Source organism: Mus caroli, unplaced genomic scaffold (genome assembly GCF_978045245.1).
Source record: "Mus caroli unplaced genomic scaffold, Mus_caroli_1 scaffold_9, whole genome shotgun sequence".
Classification (NCBI taxonomy): domain Eukaryota; kingdom Metazoa; phylum Chordata; class Mammalia; order Rodentia; family Muridae; genus Mus; species Mus caroli.
In genome coordinates, this window is record NW_028227264.1 from 127,398,250 (window position 1) to 127,417,262 (window position 19,013).

Genomic DNA, 19,013 nt, shown 5'->3' on the forward strand with positions numbered 1-19,013 from the left:
AGAGGGAAGAGCAGGGCAAATGCATAGCAGATCCAGGGGAAGCTACCGCCTTGGAGGGAGAGTGGCCCAGCTCCAGATTCACAGATAACCCACTGATAACCAAGATCCAGGCCTTAGTGCACAGGTGTAATCTAACCTGTAGTGGGGCACTGCCTGATAGAAACATGGTTTTTGAGAGCACAAGGACAGTCTGATTCCTTACTGGTTAGAACAGAAAGTTGTGGAAGTGCCAGGTAAGGGAATCATGACATCATTCCTGAAGGAGACACTAGGTTTATTTTGAGCTAGAATCAGAGGGTTAGTCAGGCATTCCCCAGACCAGTAGCCATATGGAAAGCTCCACACACTACTCTAGAGTTTCTGAGCAAGGCTTCCTGGGAAATTAAGAAAGGCATCCTGGCTCAGGTGAGTCAGGGGCAGTCATGGAAGTCACACCTGAAGAACTCTGTGCTCATGTCTGCTTGAATCCAGGCAGCCAGAAGAAGGGTCAATTGAGAGGAAAGTCATTTCCTTTCCCATACCTACTCTGGGAGTCCTGATGTGTCTGCGGTCCCAGCGCTATCACCTAGTGTTCCTTTGATGTCAGCCTTCCATGTTTGGGGTGGCTTTCTACCTTCTCAGGAGCTGCTGTATTAGGAGGGCACCAGCTTTCCCTGTCCTCTCCTATAAGTTGTCCTGCATCCAAGAATAGGTTACGATTAGTTTCTCATTATGATCACAACCTCCTGGGTTGTGGCCCCAGAGTGCAAATTACAGAGACACAAGCTGAGTCTGGGACTGGGCCATGAGCCATATGTAATGACACACATACATATATTCCCACACGAGTCCAGGAAACAAAGATCATAAGAGAATAGACCTATGTTATTCAACAGTCAGTAGTGTTTTCCTTGGCAGTGACATAGGGAGAGCCAGTGGGCATGATATGTCTGCTGTTCAAAAGCAGGTCAAAGACCAGAGATCTAAGGCATTAATAATTATAAAAAATACAAAAGAATGTATGTCAGCAGGGTGGTGTCCTGGATGTCTACACCTTCCTGTGTGAGTAGAGGCCAGCCTCATTTTGACACAGAGTATCTCTCTCTCTCTCTGCTTGTCTTCTACAAACCATGTGGCTCTACCTAGTATCACTGGTGGGACTGTGGACACTCCTTCGCTTCTTCAGGGAGAGGCAGGTGGTGAGCCATCTCCAAGACAAGTATGTCTTCATCACGGGCTGTGACTCTGGCTTTGGGAACCTGCTGGCCAGACAGCTGGACAGGAGAGGCATGAGGGTGCTGGCTGCATGTCTGACGGAGAAGGGAGCTGAGGAGCTGAGGAACAAGACATCTGACAGGCTGGAGACAGTGATCCTGGATGTCACCAAGACAGAGAGTATTGTGGCAGCCACTCAGTGGGTGAAGGAGCGTGTTGGGAACAGAGGTACCACTGAGAGTCCTGTCTGTGCTGTTCATTTTCTGTCTTTGAGTGAAGGGAAGGCCTGTGTAGTCCTGAAAAGATTCCCGGTGGGAGTCAGGGTGGAGTTGGTGTGACTACAGATTCTGCCCTTCTCCAGCATATTAGTCTGTCCTCTTACCTCTACACTGAGTCCTCCAAGCTGTGTGTTCCTAGTCAGCTGGTGCCTTGGGAAGTTTTCATGTCCAAATTCTTCTCCGTCCTCTTTGACTTTGTATGTAGAAAGACGGGATTGTTGGCTCCTGAGTCCTAGGATAGAGACTGTGAGGAGGGAGGCAAGCTCTGGGCTCCTGGGATCTGGTCTCTGTGTGAAGGTCATGTGCCAGTGTGTATGTGCTCGCTCAGTTCTGGAACATGTTCTCATGCAGTACCTGTGCACCTTGGCAGGGAGAGTCATAATCATTGCCATGCTTAAGCCCAAAGTCAAGGAAAACTTAGGACAGAAAAAGCTGGGACGTGGTCTCTCTCTTACATACACACACACACCACTGCCTTGTCAATCTCTTTCTCCCTTTGTCTCTCCCTCCACCATTTTTGTTATTATTTAAATGATAAATTTAAATAAAAAGAAGTTAGAAGCAGTTATTGTTCTAAACTCTAGACATGTCAAACTACAATTAACCTCCAATTTACTATCCAGTGTATAAAAACCAGTAGCACTTTGACCTGAAGAGTTAATGTATGTGTTTTCTTTCCATTTGAAAAATGTAAGCTTCTCTCTTTTTTTAGCTACTTTGCCACTTAAAGAACATTAGTTACAATAATAATATTCACTGAATTAAAATAAATTGACCCTTAACCAAGACCCACTAATTTTAGCATTTGTGTTGGGTATCATTTATTCCCTTTGTGTTTTTCTGGCTTGCGTGTTTGAGGCAGGGTTCTAGAAATGGGTCTGGATACCATCTGATGAACCTGCTGCTCAACTCCTTCCTGTTGGCATCGACAGAAAGGGTCACCTCACTCAGCTTGTTCTTTGTACTTGTTGTCCTAAGAACTGTCTTGTGAAACTTCTAGTCAATTCTAAGTTTGCAAGCATGTGTATTTTGTGATCCTAGGATTAAAATATCTGTTATATTTTAATATCTGTATATATATGTACATATACATACATACATATATGCAAACATTTAGATCATGTTTTTCCTTTCCCCAACTCCTCCCAGATCCTCCCCATGTCCCAGTCACACAAGTTCATTTTCTTTCTGTCTGTCTGTCTGTTTTTCTGTCTGTCTGTCTTTCTCTCTCTCTCTGTCTGAAAAACAAAAAGAAAATAAAAACCCCCAAGGAAAAGCAACATAAATAAACAAACAACCAAACAAAAAATAACAAAAGACAAACAACAAGAAACAAGCAAAGAAGCCAGCACAAAACATAATGAAAAAAACCAAAAAACCAAAAATCCAAAAACCAAAAATACAGTCTCCTCTTTCCTCCCAAAATTTCACAGAGTTTATTTTGTGGAGATACTAGCTCTCTTGTGTATGAGGCTCACTGAGTGCCTTTTTAATCCCTGTGTTACAGTTTGCTTCTTAGCCAGGTAACTCCCCCCAAAATGAGACTGGTCTAATTTATTTATTTATTTATTTATTTAACATGCTTAAAGGGCAGAATTACTCTATTTCAATCCTCTAAACTAATCTGCCAAGCTTCCAGACAAAATAATAGAGATAATTGCAGTTTTAGTCTTTCTCTGCTCCAGGTGTTTTCTTTTCTTTTTTTTATTCATATTTTTTTATTGGGTATTTATTTCATTTACATTTCCAATGCTATTCCAAAAGTCCCCCACACGCTCCCCCACCCACTCCCCTACCCATCCACTCCCACTTCTTGGCCCTGGTGTTCCCCTGTACTGAGGCATATAAAGTTTGCACAACCAATGGGCCTCTCTTTCCACTGATGGCCGACTAGGCCATCTTCTGATTCATATGCAGCTAGAGACACAAGCTGGGGGGGTTGGGTATTGGTTAGCTCATATTGTCAAAGTGTGGACACTTTGCCCCTTCTTAGAATTGGGAACAAAACACCCATGGAAGGAATTACAGAGACAAAGTTTGGAGCTGAGACGAAAAGATGGACCATCTAGAAACTGCCATATCCGGGGATCCATCTCATAATCAGCTTCCAAACGCTGACACCATTGCATACACTAGCAAGATTTTGCTAAAAGGACCCAGATATAGCTGTCTCTTGTGAGACTATGCCGGGGCCTGGCAAACACAGAAGTGGATGCTCACAGTCAGCTATTGGATGGATCACACGGCCCCCAATGGAGGAACTAGGCAAAGTACTCAAGGAGCTGAAGGGATCTGCAACCCTATAGGTGGAACAACAATATGGACTGTCCAGGTGTTTTCTTATGGTGTCTCCTAGACTCTCTGCAGGTGGCTAAGCCATACCTCCTCTTCTCCAGCTCCCTCCCCTGGCGGGGAGAAGTCCAGCCTGTTCTCTCCCCTGCTCAGTCTTTGGTTGTTAAGGTCCCTTTAGTGACACTTCAGGGAACAATGGGAGAGCTGTTGTTTACACAAGTTTGCACCTGGATAGTGTCTGAATAAGGATGGTAAGCAGATATAGTGGCCAAGAAATCAGCATTTGAATCTTCACACAGTGCACAATAAAGTGATGACAAGGCACCATTGACACTACAGTGCAGAAAACTGTTTCTTCCTTGGACAGCAGTTATCAGTTACAAATAGCTGCTTGCTTAGAGGTTAGACCATGTGTCCACTTTCCCTGCTCAGTGCTGGCTCCCTGGCTCCCTGAGCCTGTGCAGGTGTTATGTGTGCTGCCAGAGTCCCTGTGAGTTCATGTGAGCAGTAGTCCTGATGTGTCTGTAAGACAGCCTCCTTGGAGTCACCCATCACCTCTGGCTCTTAAAATGTTTCTGCCTCTTCATCTTCATAGATCTCTGGGCCTTGAGGGGAGGGGTGTGATGAAGTCATCCCTTTTATAAGGACTGAAGTGTGTCAGAGTCTCTGACTTTCTGCGCATTGACCACTTGTGTGTCTCTGTTTTAATTCTTGTCTATGGCAGGACACAGTTTTCTGGATGGAGATTGATCATATCACTGGACATTGAGTGTTGTTAGTAATATGCCTTACGAGTCTTACTACAGTCTATTCTCTTAGAATAAGAATAATATTTAGATTTCCCATAGGTCTGTGACCTATCTAGTCTCAGGTTCTTGGTCACTTTAGTAGTGTCGTGATGGTTTCCATCTCAGCAAGCAGACCTTCAATCTAATGAGAAGTGTTTAGTTACCCTCATGACATTGGTGCCTTTATTGCACTGTATGTCTTAAAGACAAGTCTCTGTGGTATAGCACAGGGCTTGAGCCTGGGTAACAGTAGTGATTGCGCTTTGAATGTTATTCTGTAGCAGTGAGACTTAGGTGGGGACCGGCTTGCCTTCTCTCAGTGTGATGACATCAGATAATATGGTCTTCAGCTATTGACTAAATTAGGGTTTCCCTGCTGTGAACAGACACCATGACCAAGGCAGCTCTTAGAAGGACAACATTTAATTGGGGCTGGCTTAACAGGCTTAGGAGTTTATTCCATTATCAAGGTGGGAGCATGGTAGTGTCCAGGCAAGCATGATAGAGGAGGAGCTGAGAGTTCTAAATCTTGTTCCAAAGTCAAACAAAAGAAGACTGGCTTCCAGGGAGCTAGGATGGAGGTCTTAAAGTCCACAACCACAGTCACACACTTCCTACAAAAAGGCCACACCTATTTCAGCAAGGTCATACCCACTAATATGCCACTCCTTTGGTCTAGCATATTCAAAGCATTACATTCTCCTCCCTGACCTCCATAGGATTGTTCAAACACATGGGTCTGTGGGGGCCATACCTAAACATATCATAATGCAAAATACATATAATCCAACTTCAAAAGTCCCAATAGTGTGTGACAGTCTCAATACTGTTAAAAATTGAGGATTCAAAGCATCTTCTGAGATTCATGCTCTCCCTTAACTGTAGTCTTAAAATCCACATTCTTCCAAACAAAAGCACGTTCAGGCCTATCACAACAAAACCACAGTCCTGGTACCAACTTCTGTCTTAGTTAGGGTTACTGCTATGAATAGACACCATGATCAAGGCAACTCTTAGATGGATAACATTTCATTGGGGCTGGTTTAAAGGGTTAGATGTTTAATCCATCATCAAGGCAGGAGCGTGGCATCATGTAGGCAGGCATGGTGTAGGAGGAGCTGAGAGTTCTACGTGTCGTTGAGAAGGCAAACAGAAGACTGGCTTCCAGGGAGCTGACATGAGGATTTTAAAGCCTATGCCCACAGTGATACACTTCCTCCAACATGGACACATGTACTGCAACGAGGCCATACCTCCTAATAGTGCCACTCTCTGGACCTAGCATGTGTAAACCACCACAGCTAAATAGCCTTATCATCAAGTTAAGAGAGCAGCTAGAAGCCTTGAGAAATAGTTTGTAATGAGGGTTTGGAGGGTGTGGTGGTTTGAGTATGCCTAGGACAGGAAGTGGCACTCTTTGGAGGTGTGGTCTTGTTGGAGTAGGTGGGTCACTTTGGGCTTGGGATTTAAACCTTCATCCTAGCAGGCTAGAAGCCAGTCTTCTCCTAGGTGCCTTCCAAAGAAGAGGTGGCACTCTCAGCTCCTCTAACCCCATGTCTACCTGAATACTGCCATGCTTCCACCTTAATAATAACATTTGCCTGAACCTGTAGCCAACCCCAATTAAATGTTGTCTAAGAATTGACTTGGTAATGGTGTCTCTTCACAGAAGTAAAACCCTAAGACAGAGGGGGTATTGCATGGGTCCCTTTTAGTGACAAGATGTGAACCATTCCTGGAACTGAAGGTTTTACTTGGTGTCACAAGATGTTTACTAAGGGTGTCATGTCTACCATTATATGGTGACACCCCTGAAATTCCTTCATATATGTATTTTAAGAAGTTTCTACAGAAATATTTTTCCATATTTTTTTTAAAAAAACAGAACAAAAACAATCTCAATGACAGATTATGTATCTGTAGAAGGACAAGATATACCTTTGAACCAAGGCTGCAGATGACTTATTGAGCCAACGTTTTAAAACAACAAATGCCCATCTGAATCTCAATCAACTGGTCTTCCGTTCACTCTGCACAGAAATGGACAGTGGAGATATAGTATTTAGCTGTAGGCATTTCAGAATGGTTCCTTGAAGATCCATGACTTAAAGGCCAAAGGAATGAATGAGGACCACCTGCGGGTGAGAGGCAGAAAGTACCCAGTGTGTTCAGGTTGACAGTGGAAAATCTGTCCTGTTGGTTATTAGCAAATACTGTCACCTCCTTTCTTCTGTCCTTCAGTGTCTCAGTTAGGGTTTTCAGCCTTGCAAATATCATGACCAAATATCAAGTTGTTCTAGGAAAGGGTTTATTTAGATAACACTACACATCACTGTTCATCACCAAACGAAATTGGGAAGAAACTGGAGGCAGGAGCTGATGCAGACGCCATGGAGAGGTGCTACTTACAGGCTTGCTCCTCATGGCTTGCTTAGCCTGCTTTCTTATAGAACCTAGGACCAGCAGCCCAGGAATGGCACCACCCAAAATAGTCTAGACCCTCTTTAGATTAGTAACTGAAAAAATGGCTTACAGGTCGATCTTTTGGAGGTATTTCCTCAACTAAGGCACCTTCTACTCTGATAACTCTAACTTGTGTCAAGTTGTCACAAAACCAGCCAATATATTAGGATTGTAAGCATCTGAAGAGAGTTGGTCAATATTGATTTTCATTAGTATAGATGTTGATCAATCACAAGAGTTGAACATTATTAACTTCAAGGCTGGCTTCATTAGGGCAGAAAAAGCAAAAGTCTGCTTTCCAAATTTCTCACAATCAAGATTTCAATTGTTTGTTTCCCAAAAAAAATTCCTCCAGAGATTAATTTTGTCTTTTCTTTCATTTCTCCTTTGTGTTTCCTCTGTTCCTTCTCCCTTATTTTATCTTTTCTTCTTACTATAATAAGGAATAATGATGTAAACTATTTCTTTTTTATTACTCCCTTTCTTGACCATTTGAAAGTCACGGTTAGCAGTGTGTAAACTGCTCAGAGTAAGATGAAGATACCACTGTCATAGACAGAATTCTATCTCTGTGAAGAGATTCCATGACTGTGGTAAGTCTTATAAATGAAACATTGAATTTGGGCTTGCATACAATTAAAGCTTTTGGCTTTTATCATCATATCATGAAGTGTAGTGGGTGGCTAACAGTCATGGTGCAAGAGAAGGAGTTGAGATACTACATCTCTATCCACAGGTAGCAGGAACAGCAAGACCCTGGGATAGCCAGTGAATCTTATATTCCAATATGGCCACAGCCATGACAACAAGGGCCACACTTCCTAATCCCTCTGGAGCACTACCCCTCTCTCAGGACCAAGCATTTAAATATATGAGCCTATGGCTGCTTTTGTCATTCAAACCAACACACAAAATAAAAGAATAAAACCTCTGCAAGGATGGCATCAACATTTAAGACAAAAATTGTACTTTCCTGGTCTCCAGATTAACAAAAGTGCACCATTTTTCCACCATCTGTTCTGAAATTTAGGAAATGAGAAGGCACTGCTAGCTGATTCCCAGGCATGGAGCTGGGCAAGGAAAATTTAATGGATGAAATTATCCATGCTATGAGCAAGCATTCTCTGGCATGTTCTAGAGCCCTGTGGATACCATGTTCTTATTCATTGTATCCTATTCTCCAGTAAACACCAGTCACAGTGGTCTTACCTTGTGAATATGCATTTCATCCATAATTAAACCTGTACTGTGTGACCCTCTCTTCCCACTGTTCCTAGGACTCTGGGGCCTGGTCAACAACGCTGGCATCTCCGTCCCCTCTGGTCCCAGTCAGTGGATGAACAAACAGAACTTTGCAAGTATACTGGATGTGAACCTGTTGGGCATGATCGAGGTGACTCTAAGCATGCTGCCCTTAGTGAGGAAGGCGAGGGGTCGTGTGGTCAACGTTTCCAGCATCGTGGGCCTAGTGTCTTTTGGTGGTGGTGGTTACTGCATCTCCAAGTATGGTGTAGAGGCCTTCTCAGACTCCCTCAGGTAATGGAAGGGAAGGGGTCCAATAGCAGAGCTTTGAGAAGTTTTTATTTAATCACGCTCTTAAAGTCCCCATCATGGGGAGGACATGTGCCTCCCATGCATTCTCCTCACTGAACCATTCACTGGCCAGAACATCTCCATGTCTCTACAAGAGGCCATGACCAAGACAGGAGTTGAGTTCATTTTGTTCTGGATTAGGATTAGAACTGTGATTTTTTTTTTTTTTTTTTTTTTTGGTGTCAGGAATACAGAACCCTGATCTCTATATGCTGAGCATGTTTTTGAATTGGGGTGAATGTCTCTTTCAGCTCCACAGAGAAATATCAGGCCTCTTTTAGGGTCCATAATAAACATATTCTAGCATAACTTATCTGCTTCTATCATGACCTAAAGACTCTGGCAAATAAGAGAATGGGAGAGGAGACAGAGAGGAACTATGACCTTCCTGAGTGGTTGACATGGCTAGTCAGCTGTGTTGACCATGCTAGCCATCAGATTTGCCGAGGGTCCTGTAGCAGGATTAGACTGCACCAGAGTAAATATGGGAACCTGGAACCTGTATGTATAGGTGATTCTCCTTGGAGAATGGACAGGCCAGATATGAATGGCAGCTGGTCACCAGGTGGGGAAAGGTAGAAGTGAAGAAGTGGAGGCTGCTGGATGCTATGTATTTCATGGTGTTAGCAATGCAACAGTTCTGTCTTAGGGTTTTACTGAGCAGGCACCATGACCAAAGCAACTCTTATAAGGACCACATTTAATTGGGGATGACATTTATATGTTTAGAGATTCAGTCCATTATTATCAATGTGGGAGCATGGCAATGCCAGAGAGACATGGTACAGGAGAAGCTGAGAATTCTACATCTCCTCTGAAGGATGCTAGCAAAATACTGGCTTCCAGGCATGAAGGATCAGGGTCTTACAATCCATACCCACACTGACAAACCTTCTCCATCAGAGCCACAACTTCTTTTTATTTATTTATTTTTTTATCAGATATTTTCTTTATATACATTTCAAATGCTATCCCGAAAGTTCCCTATACCCTCCCTCTGCCCTGCTCCCCTACCCACCCACTCCCGCTTCTTGGCCCTGGCATTCCCCTGTACTGGGGCATATAAAGTTTGCAATACCGCTCTTCCGGTCAGAAAAGCACCGGGGTAGCTAGGGTGCAGGGTCGGCTGACACTCGCCAGCTACCCACAACACCCACCACAGGATCTTAAGACTTCTGGTGAGTGGAACACAGCTTCTGCTCCGATCCAATTGCGCGCGGGACCTGAGACTGCATTAGTTAGGGAAGCAGAAACCGGCCTGAGTAGGGCCACAGGCCTCATCCGGCCGGAAGAGCACCGGTGTAGCTAGAGCGCAGGGTCGGCTGACACCCGCCAGCTACCCACGACCCCCGCCACAGGATTTTGATACTGCTGGTGAGTGGAACACAGCTTTTGCTCCAATCTTTAAACAGTGACAACAACAACAACTAACCCCAGAGATTACCAGATGGCAAAAGGTAAACGTAATAATCTTACTAACAGAAACCAAGACCACTCACCATCATCAGAACCCAGCACTCCCACTTCTCCCAGTCCAGGGCACCCCAACACACCAGAAAAGCTAGACACGGATCTGAAAGCATATCTCCTGATGATGGTAGAGAACTTCAAGAAGGACTTTAATAACACACTTAAAGAAATACAGGAGAACACTGCTAAACAGGTAGAAGACATTAAAGAGGAAGCACAAAAATCCCTTAAAGAATTGCAGGAGAACACTGATAAAGAGTTACAAATCCTTAAAGAAAAACAGGATAACCTAATCAAACAGGTAGAAGTCCTTAATGAAAAACAGGAAAACACATCCAAACAGATGAGGGAAATGAACAAAACCATACTAGACCTAAAAAGGGAAGTAGACACAATAAAGAAAACCCAAAATGAGGCAACACTGGAGATAGAAACCCTAGGAAAGAAATCTGGAACCATAGATACCAGCATCAGCAACAGAATACAAGAGATGGAAGAGAGAATCTCAGGTGCAGAAGATTCCATAGAGAACATCGGCACAACAATCAAGGAAAATGTAAAATGCAAAAAGATCCTAACTCAAAACATCCAAGAAATACAGGACACAATGAGAAGACCAAACCTACGGATAATAGGAGTGGATGAGAATGAAGATTTTCAACTCAAAGGACCAGCAAACATCTTCAACAAAATTATAGAAGAAAACTTCCCAAATCTAAAGAAAGAGATGCCCATGAACATACAAGAAGCCTACAGAACTCCAAATAGACTGGACCAGAAAAGAAATACCTCCCGACACATAATAATCAGAACAACAAATGCTCTAAATAAAGATAGAATACTAAAAGCAGTAAGAGAAAAAGGCCAAGTAACATATAAAGGCAAGCCTATCAGAATTACACCAGATTTTTCACCAGAGACTATGAAAGCCAGAAGATCCTGGACGGATGTTATACAGACACTAAAAGAACACAAATTCCAGCCCAGGCTACTATACCCAGCCAAACTCTCAATTAACATAGATGGAGAAACCAAAGTATTCCACGACAAAACCAAATTCACACATTATCTCTCCACGAATCCAGCCCTTCAAAGGATAATAACAGAAAAAAACCAATACAAGGACAGGAACCACGCCCTAGAAACTACAAGAAGGTAATCCCTCAACAAACCTAAAAGAAGACAGCCACAAGAACAGAATGCCAACTTTAACAACAAAAATAACAGGAAACAACAATTACTTTTCCTTAATATCTCTTAATATCAATGGACTCAACTCCCCGATAAAAAGACATAGACTAACAAACTGGCTACACAAACAAGACCCAACATTTTGCTGCTTACAGGAAACTCATCTCAGAGAAAAAGATAGACACTACCTCAGAATGAAAGGCTGGAAAACAATTTTCCAAGCAAATGGTATGAAGAAACAAGCTGGAGTAGCCATTCTAATATCTGATAAGATTGACTTCCAACCCAAAGTCATTAAAAAAGACAGGGAGGGACACTTCATACTCATCAAAGGTAAAATCCTCCAAGAGGAACTATCAATCCTGAATAACTATGCTCCAAATACAAAGGCAGCCACATTCATTAAAGAAACTTTAGTAAATCTCAAAGCACACATTGCACCTCATACAATAATAGTGGGAGACTTCAACACACCACTTTCACCAATGGACAGATCGTGGAAACAGAAACTAAACAGGGACACAGTGAAACTAACAGAAGTTATGAATCAAATGGATCTGGCAGATATCTACAGAACATTCTATCCTAAAACAAAAGGATATACCTTCTTCTCAGCACCTCATGGTACTTTCTCCAAAATTGACCACATAATTGGTCACAAAACAGGCCTCAACAGATACAAAAATATTGAAATTGTCCCATGCATCCTATCAGATCACCATGGACTAAGGCTGATATTCAATAACAAAATAAATAATAGAAAGCCAATCTTCACGTGGAAACTGAACAACACTCTTCTCAATGATACCTTGGTCAAGGAAGGAATAAAGAAAGAAATTAAGGACTTTTTAGAGTTCAATGAAAATGAAGCCACAACATACCCAAACTTATGGGATGCAATGAAAGCATTTCTAAGAGGAAAACTCATAGCTCTGAGTGCCTCCAAAAGGAAACTAGAGAGAGCACACATTAGCAGCTTGACAACATACCTAAAAGCACTAGAACAAAAGGAAGCAAATTCACCCAAGAGGAGTAGACGGCAGGAAATAATCAAACTCAGGGGCGAAATCAACCAAGTGGAAACAAGAAGAACTATTCAAAGAATCAACCAATCAAGGAACTGGTTCTTTGAGAAAATCAACAAGATAGATAAACCCTTAGCCAGACTCACTAGAGGGCACAGGGAAAGCATCCTAATTAACAAAATCAGAAATGAAAAAGGAGACATAACAACAGATCCTGAAGACATCCAAAACACCATCAGATCCTTCTACCAAAGGCTATAGTCAACAAAACTGGAGAACCTGGATGAAATGGAGAAGTTCCTAGACAGATACCAGGTACCAAAGTTGAATCAAGATCAGGTTAATGATCTAAACAGCCCTATATCCCCCAAAGAAATAGAAGCAGTCATTAATAGTCTCCCAACTAAAAAAAGCCCAGGACCAGATGGGTTTAGTGCAGAGTTCTATCAGACCTTCAAAGAAGATCTAATCCCAGTTCTTCACAAACTATTCCACAAAATAGAAACAGAAGGTGCTCTACCCAACTCATTCTATGAAGCCACAATTACTCTGATACCTAAACCACAAAAAGACCCAACAAAGATAGAAAACTTCAGACCAATATCCCTTATGAATATTGATGCAAAAATCCTCAATAAAGTTCTTGCTAACCGAATCCAAGAACACATCAAAACAATCATCCATCCTGACCAAGTAGGTTTCATCCCAGGGATGCAGGGATGGTTCAATATACGGAAATCCATCAACGTAATCCAGTATATAAACAAACTCAAAGACAAAAACCACATGGTCATCTCATTAGATGTGGAAAAAGCATTTGACAAGATCCAACACCCATTCATGATAAAAGTCTTGGAAAGATCAGGAATTCAAGGCCCATACCTAAACATGATAAAAGCAATCTACAGCAAACCAGTAGCCAACATCAAAGTAAATGGTGAGAAGCTTGAAGCAATCCCTCTAAAATCAGGGACTAGACAAGGCTGTCCACTTTCTCCATACCTATTCAACATTGTACTTGAAGTCCTAGCCAGAGCAATTCGACAACAAAAGGAGATCAAAGGGATACAAATTGGAAAAGATGAAGTCAAAATATCACTCTTTGCAGATGATATGATAGTATATATAAGTGACCCTAAAAATTCCACCAGAGAACTCCTAAACCTGATAAACAGCTTCAGTGAAGTAGCTGGATATAAAATTAACTCAAACAAATCAATGGCCTTTCTCTACACAAAGAATAAACAGGCTGAGAAAGAAATTAGGGAAACAACACCCTTCTCAATAGTCACAAATAATATAAAATATCTTGGCGTGACTCTAACTAAGGAAGTGAAAGATCTGTATAATAAAAACTTCAAGTCTCTGAAGAAAGAAATTATAGAAGATCTCAGAAGATGGAAAGATCTCCCATGCTCATGGATTGGCAGGATCAACATTGTAAAAATGGCTATCTTGCCAAAAGCAATCTACAGATTCAATGCAGTCCCCATCAAAATTCCAACTCAATTCTTCAACGAATTAGAAAGTGCAATCTGCAAATTCATCTGGAATAACAAAAAACCTAGGATAGCAAAAACTCTTCTCAAGGATAAAAGAACCTCTGGTGGAATCACCATGCCGGACCTAAAGCTTTACTACAGAGCAATTGTGATAAAAACTGCATGGTACTAGTATAGTGACAGGCAAATAGACCAATGGAATAGAATTGAAGACCCAGAAATGAACCCACACACCTACGGTCACTTGATCTTCGACAAGGGAGCTAAAAACATCCAGTGGAAGAAAGACAGCATTTTCAACAAATGGTGCTGGCACAACTGGTTGTTAACATGTAGAAGAATGCGAATCGATCCATTCCTATCTCCTTGTACTAAGGTCAAGTCTAAGTGGATCAAGGAACTACACATAAAACCAGAGACACTGAAACTTATAGAGGAGAAAGTGGGGAAAAGCCTTGAAGATATGGGCACAGGGGAAAAATTCCTGAATAGAACAGTAATGGCTTGTGCTGTAAGATCGAGAATTGACAAGTGGGACCTCATGAAACTGCAAAGCTTCTGCAAGGCTAAAGACACCATCAATAAGACAAAAAAACCACCAACAGATTAGGAAAGGATCTTCACCTATCCTAAATCAGATAAGGGACTAATATCCAATATATATAAAGAACTCAAGAAGGTGGACTCCAGAAAGTCAAATAACCCCATTAAAAAATGGGGCTCAGAACTGAACAAAGAATTCTCACCTGAGGAATACCGAATGGCAGAGAAGCACCTGAAAAAATGTTCAACATCCTTAATCATCAGGGAAATGCAAATCAAAACAACCCTGAGATTCCACCTCACACCAGTCAGAATGGCTAAGATCAAAAATTCAGGTGACAGCAGATGCTGGCGAGGATGTGGAGAAAGAGGAACACTCCTCCATTGTTGGTGGGATTGCAAGCTTGTACAACCACTCTGGAAATCAGTCTGGCGGTTCCTCAGAAAATTGGACATAGTACTACCGGAGGATCCAGCAATACCTCTCCTGGGCATATATCCAGAAGATGTCCCAACCGGTAAAAAGGACACATGCTCCACTATGTTCATAGCAGCCCTATTTATAATAGCCAGAAGCTGGAAAGAACCCAGATGTCCATCAACAGATGAATGGATACAGAAATTATGGTACATTTACACAATGGAGTACTACTCAGCTATTAAAAAGAATGAATTTATGAAATTCCTAGCCAAATGGATGGACCTGGAGGGCATCATCTTGAGTGAAGTAACACAATCACAAAAGAACTCACACAATATGTATTCACTGATAAGTGGATATTAGCCCAAAACTTAGGATACCCAAGATATGAGATACAATTTGCTAAACGCATGAAACTCAAGAAGAATGAAGACCAAAGTGTGGACACTGTGCCCCTTCTTAGAATTGGGAACAAAACACCCAGGGAAGGAGTTACAGAGACAAAGTTCGTAGCTGTGATGAAAGGATGGACCATTTAGAGACTGCCATATCCAGGGATCCATCCCATAAGCAGCTTCTAAACGCTGACACCATTGCATACACTAGCAAGATTTTGCTGAAAGGACCCAAATATAGCTGTCTCTTGTGAGATGATGCCGGGGCCTAGCAAACACAGGAGTGGATGTTCACAGTCAGCTATTGGATGTATCACAGGGCTCCCAATGGAGAAGCTAGAGAAAGTACCCAAGGAGCTAAAGGGATCTGCAACCCTATTGTTGGAACAACATGATGTACTAACCAGAACCCCGGAGCTCTTGTCTCTAGCTGCATATGTATCGAAAGATGGTCTAGTCAGCCATCAATGGAAAGAGAGGCCCATTGGACTTGCAAACTTTATATGCCCCAATATAGGGGAATGCCAGGGCCAAAAGAATGGGAATGGGTGGGTAGGGAAGTGGGGGGCGCTATGGGGGACTTTTGGGATAACATTGGAAATGTAATTGAGGAAAATATGTAATAAAAATATTAAAAATTAAAAAAAAAAGTTTGCAATACCAAGGGGCCTCTCTTCCCAGTGATGTCCGACTAGCTACATATGCAGCTAGAGATATGAGCTCTGGGGGTAGTACTGGTTAGTTCATATTGTTGTTCCACTTATAGGGTTGCAGACTCCTTTAGCTCCTTGGGTGCTTTCTCTAGCCTCTCCATTGGGGGCCCTGTGTTCCATCTTATAGATGACTGTGAGCATCCACTTCTGTATTTTCCAGGCACTGGCATAGCCTCACACAAGACAGCTATAACAGGGTCCCTTCAGCAAAATCTTTCTGGCATATGCAATAGTGTCTGGGTTTGGTGGCTGATTATGGGATGGATCCCTGGGTTGGGTAGTCTCTGGATAGTCCATCCTTTCATCTTATCTCCAAACTTTGTCTCTGTAACTCCTTTCATGGGTATTTTGTTCCCTATTCTAAGAAGGAATGAAGTATCCACCCATTGGTCTTCCCTCTTCTTGATTTTCTTGTGTTTTGCAAATTGTATCTTGGGTGTTCTATGTTTCTGGGCTAATATCCACTATCAGTGAGTGCATATTGAAAAACCAAAACAAAAATAAAAAATAAAAACTCTTCCCCATTGGCAGTATATCCCAGATCCAAAGTGTGTATGTAGCCTTTCCACACCACAGGCTCCTGTTGGCATTCTACTGTACTCTTATTAAAGTGTTCTCACTGAAAGATCTCTGAAGTCCTTGAAATCTGTCTGTCTTGCAGGAGGGAACTCTCCTACTTTGGGGTGAAGGTGGCTATTATAGAGCCTGGCTTCTTCCTGACCGGTATGGCCAGTAGTGCCAGATTATCCTCAAATACCCAGATGCTGTGGGACCAGACCAGCTCAGAAATCAGGGAGATCTATGGCGAGAAGTACCTGGCATCCTGTAAGTAAGTTCTGAGGGCCAAAGCTACATACAGCTTTAACCCCTTTAACCCTTAACCCCCTGCTAATTTTAGGAGTTCTAATGCCTCACCCTTTTCCTCAAAAAAAAAAAAAACCCATTTCCCGTTTCCTTGGGATGGTGTGCAGTTTGTGTATGGGGTCAGAAAGGAGTTCTGATCTTTCAGAACATGCTTCTCTCTTCCTTCTGATTCTCTCATGCTCTTGGGGCTATAACTGAATTCAGGGATGCGAGGCGGTATGAGATCAGCACTTTCCATGAGCTAAGATACAGGTGACCGAGTGCTCAATTCTTCCTTGAAGATTGTTTGTGGTCCTTCTGAGGAACTAGGACAGGCTGGGCTTGGGTTTCAGACACATGGATTCTCCCACATAGGGAACGGATAGTCTCCTCTATGCTGCTGTAAGACAGGAGTGGTGGGAGCTGAATGACCACCTAAATCATTCCTCATTCTGCATAGATCTGAAAATGGTAAATGAATTGGACAAGAGGTGCAACAAGGACCTGTCTTTGGTGACTGACTGCATGGAGCACGCTCTGACTGCCTGCCACCCTCGCACCCGATACTCAGCTGGCTGGGATGCTAAACTCTTCTTCATCCCCTTGAGCTACCTGCCCACCTTTCTTGTGGATGCTGTTTTCTACTGGACTTCCATGAAGCCTGAGAAAGCCCTCTGAAGTCTTTACCTATGTGCATAGTTGGGGAGATGTAGGGAGTGTAAGGGAGGGAATTCTTGGGAGGAATTAGGAGGGTTGAGGGAGGGAGTTTATTACTCTGGGGTTCTTCATTTACACACTTCATCTCATTAATTCTCCAATGATACTACTCAAGACAGATGATGACCAAAGAAATACGCAAAGAATTCTGCCAAGGGATTCAGATACAAAAGTGCTGGCTGATGTCCAAGCCCTGATCATCATGGCCTTCCTTGAGGATCCACACATATAAGGAGGTTGGGACCAGCGAGTGCCAAGCACTGCCATGTGTCCTCCTCTGAAAGAAATGCACATGCCAGGGCTAATTTAAACACCTATGCATCATGGAAGTGTCCCTTCTCTGAAATCAAAAGTGACCATGGTGTGGGATCTGAGAGGAGTCACTGATGCCCTGGAGTCAGGTTGGCAAGGCCCTTGCCACGAACTCTGGTCAAGTCAGCTTGACAGGCCGGAGGCCTGGAAGCCACTTACGAAACTCACCTCCTGGAGTCCAGTGTTCTCTTTAACCCATATACTCATACCCTATTCCCACGTTAGTCTGGTGTATGGATCCACGTGCTCTCTTTTAGTATTATCTTATAAGTGCCTTTTAAGATTGAATTCTGACATAGCTAAGCCTTCACCAGTGTTCCAATGTCCTAGAAAGTCCTTGAGCAGACCAGGGGCTTGGAATTCAGTAAGAATGTTGCCTATTCAGTGACATTCAGAATTGCCTCTGGTATTACACTATCACTTTGAATAAAAGCTAAGTCACTGCTCTACACAGGAATTTACCATCATCTAGGAAGCAGGAAGTTTGAGACCTAAGGAGGAACCAGAGTAAATACTTAGAACTATAGATAGCTGAGTTACACCCATACACACGTATTTACAATGGCCTAGGGGGAAGATGGACTATACAATAGACTAAAATAGGAACTATGGCAAGGGCATGAAGGCTTTGACCCTGGCTTCCAAGATTAAGTGGATCTTAGGTGGAGCTCTTTTTGATCCCAGTTGTTAACAATGAATTCTATCCCAGGTGGTTCATGTCAGACCTTCTGTGTTTGTATTCCTGTTTTGTGTAAGAATCCAGTAACCTCTTTGTACCTTGCCAATGTGTCACCTATCTTCCCTATTTTCTTCTGTAAAAAAAATTGATGCTCAATTTGACAAATTACATTCAGATTCTACACAATCTCTCGTGTTGGTCTGTCATTTCATCCGATGCTTTGCCCACCTTCGACTAGAGACCAGTTCCACGCAGACAAAGGGATCCAGAGGGTCTGTGGCAGGCCCTGGGTAGGAGGTTCAGTCCCTTGGGGTTAAAATCCAGCAAATGATGGAGACACCAATTTTTTTTTTTAATTCATGGCTTCTTTTTGGACTCTTTTTCTTTTTAGAGCAAAGTATGACATTATTTCCTGTATCCTGAGATTTAAACCTTGGCTTTGGAGGTTAGTGAGGTTTGGATCACAGGGGTATTGGGAATGTCCTGAGAAGAGTTTCTACAGGACAGCATGCTTCTTCTTGCTTTGTCTCAGCCCTTGCAGCAACTGAAGTAGGAACAACAACTTTCCATTCAAAACTTAACACCAACAAATAG

The 19,013-nt window shown here is 42.6% G+C and overlaps 1 protein-coding gene across 1 annotated transcript; it reads left to right on the forward strand.

Moving 5' to 3' along the window:
- The first annotated feature begins 1,041 nt into the window (after positions 1-1,041).
- LOC110302772 (retinol dehydrogenase 16-like) lies at positions 1,042-18,596 on the forward strand. Its single transcript, XM_085843257.1, has 4 exons — positions 1,042-1,422; positions 8,293-8,551; positions 16,530-16,693; positions 17,172-18,596. The coding sequence occupies exons 1-4, from the start codon at positions 1,110-1,112 to the stop codon at positions 17,387-17,389; spliced, it is 954 nt and encodes a 317-aa protein (XP_085699383.1). The 5' UTR covers positions 1,042-1,109; the 3' UTR covers positions 17,390-18,596.
- The last annotated feature ends 417 nt before the right edge of the window (positions 18,597-19,013 follow it).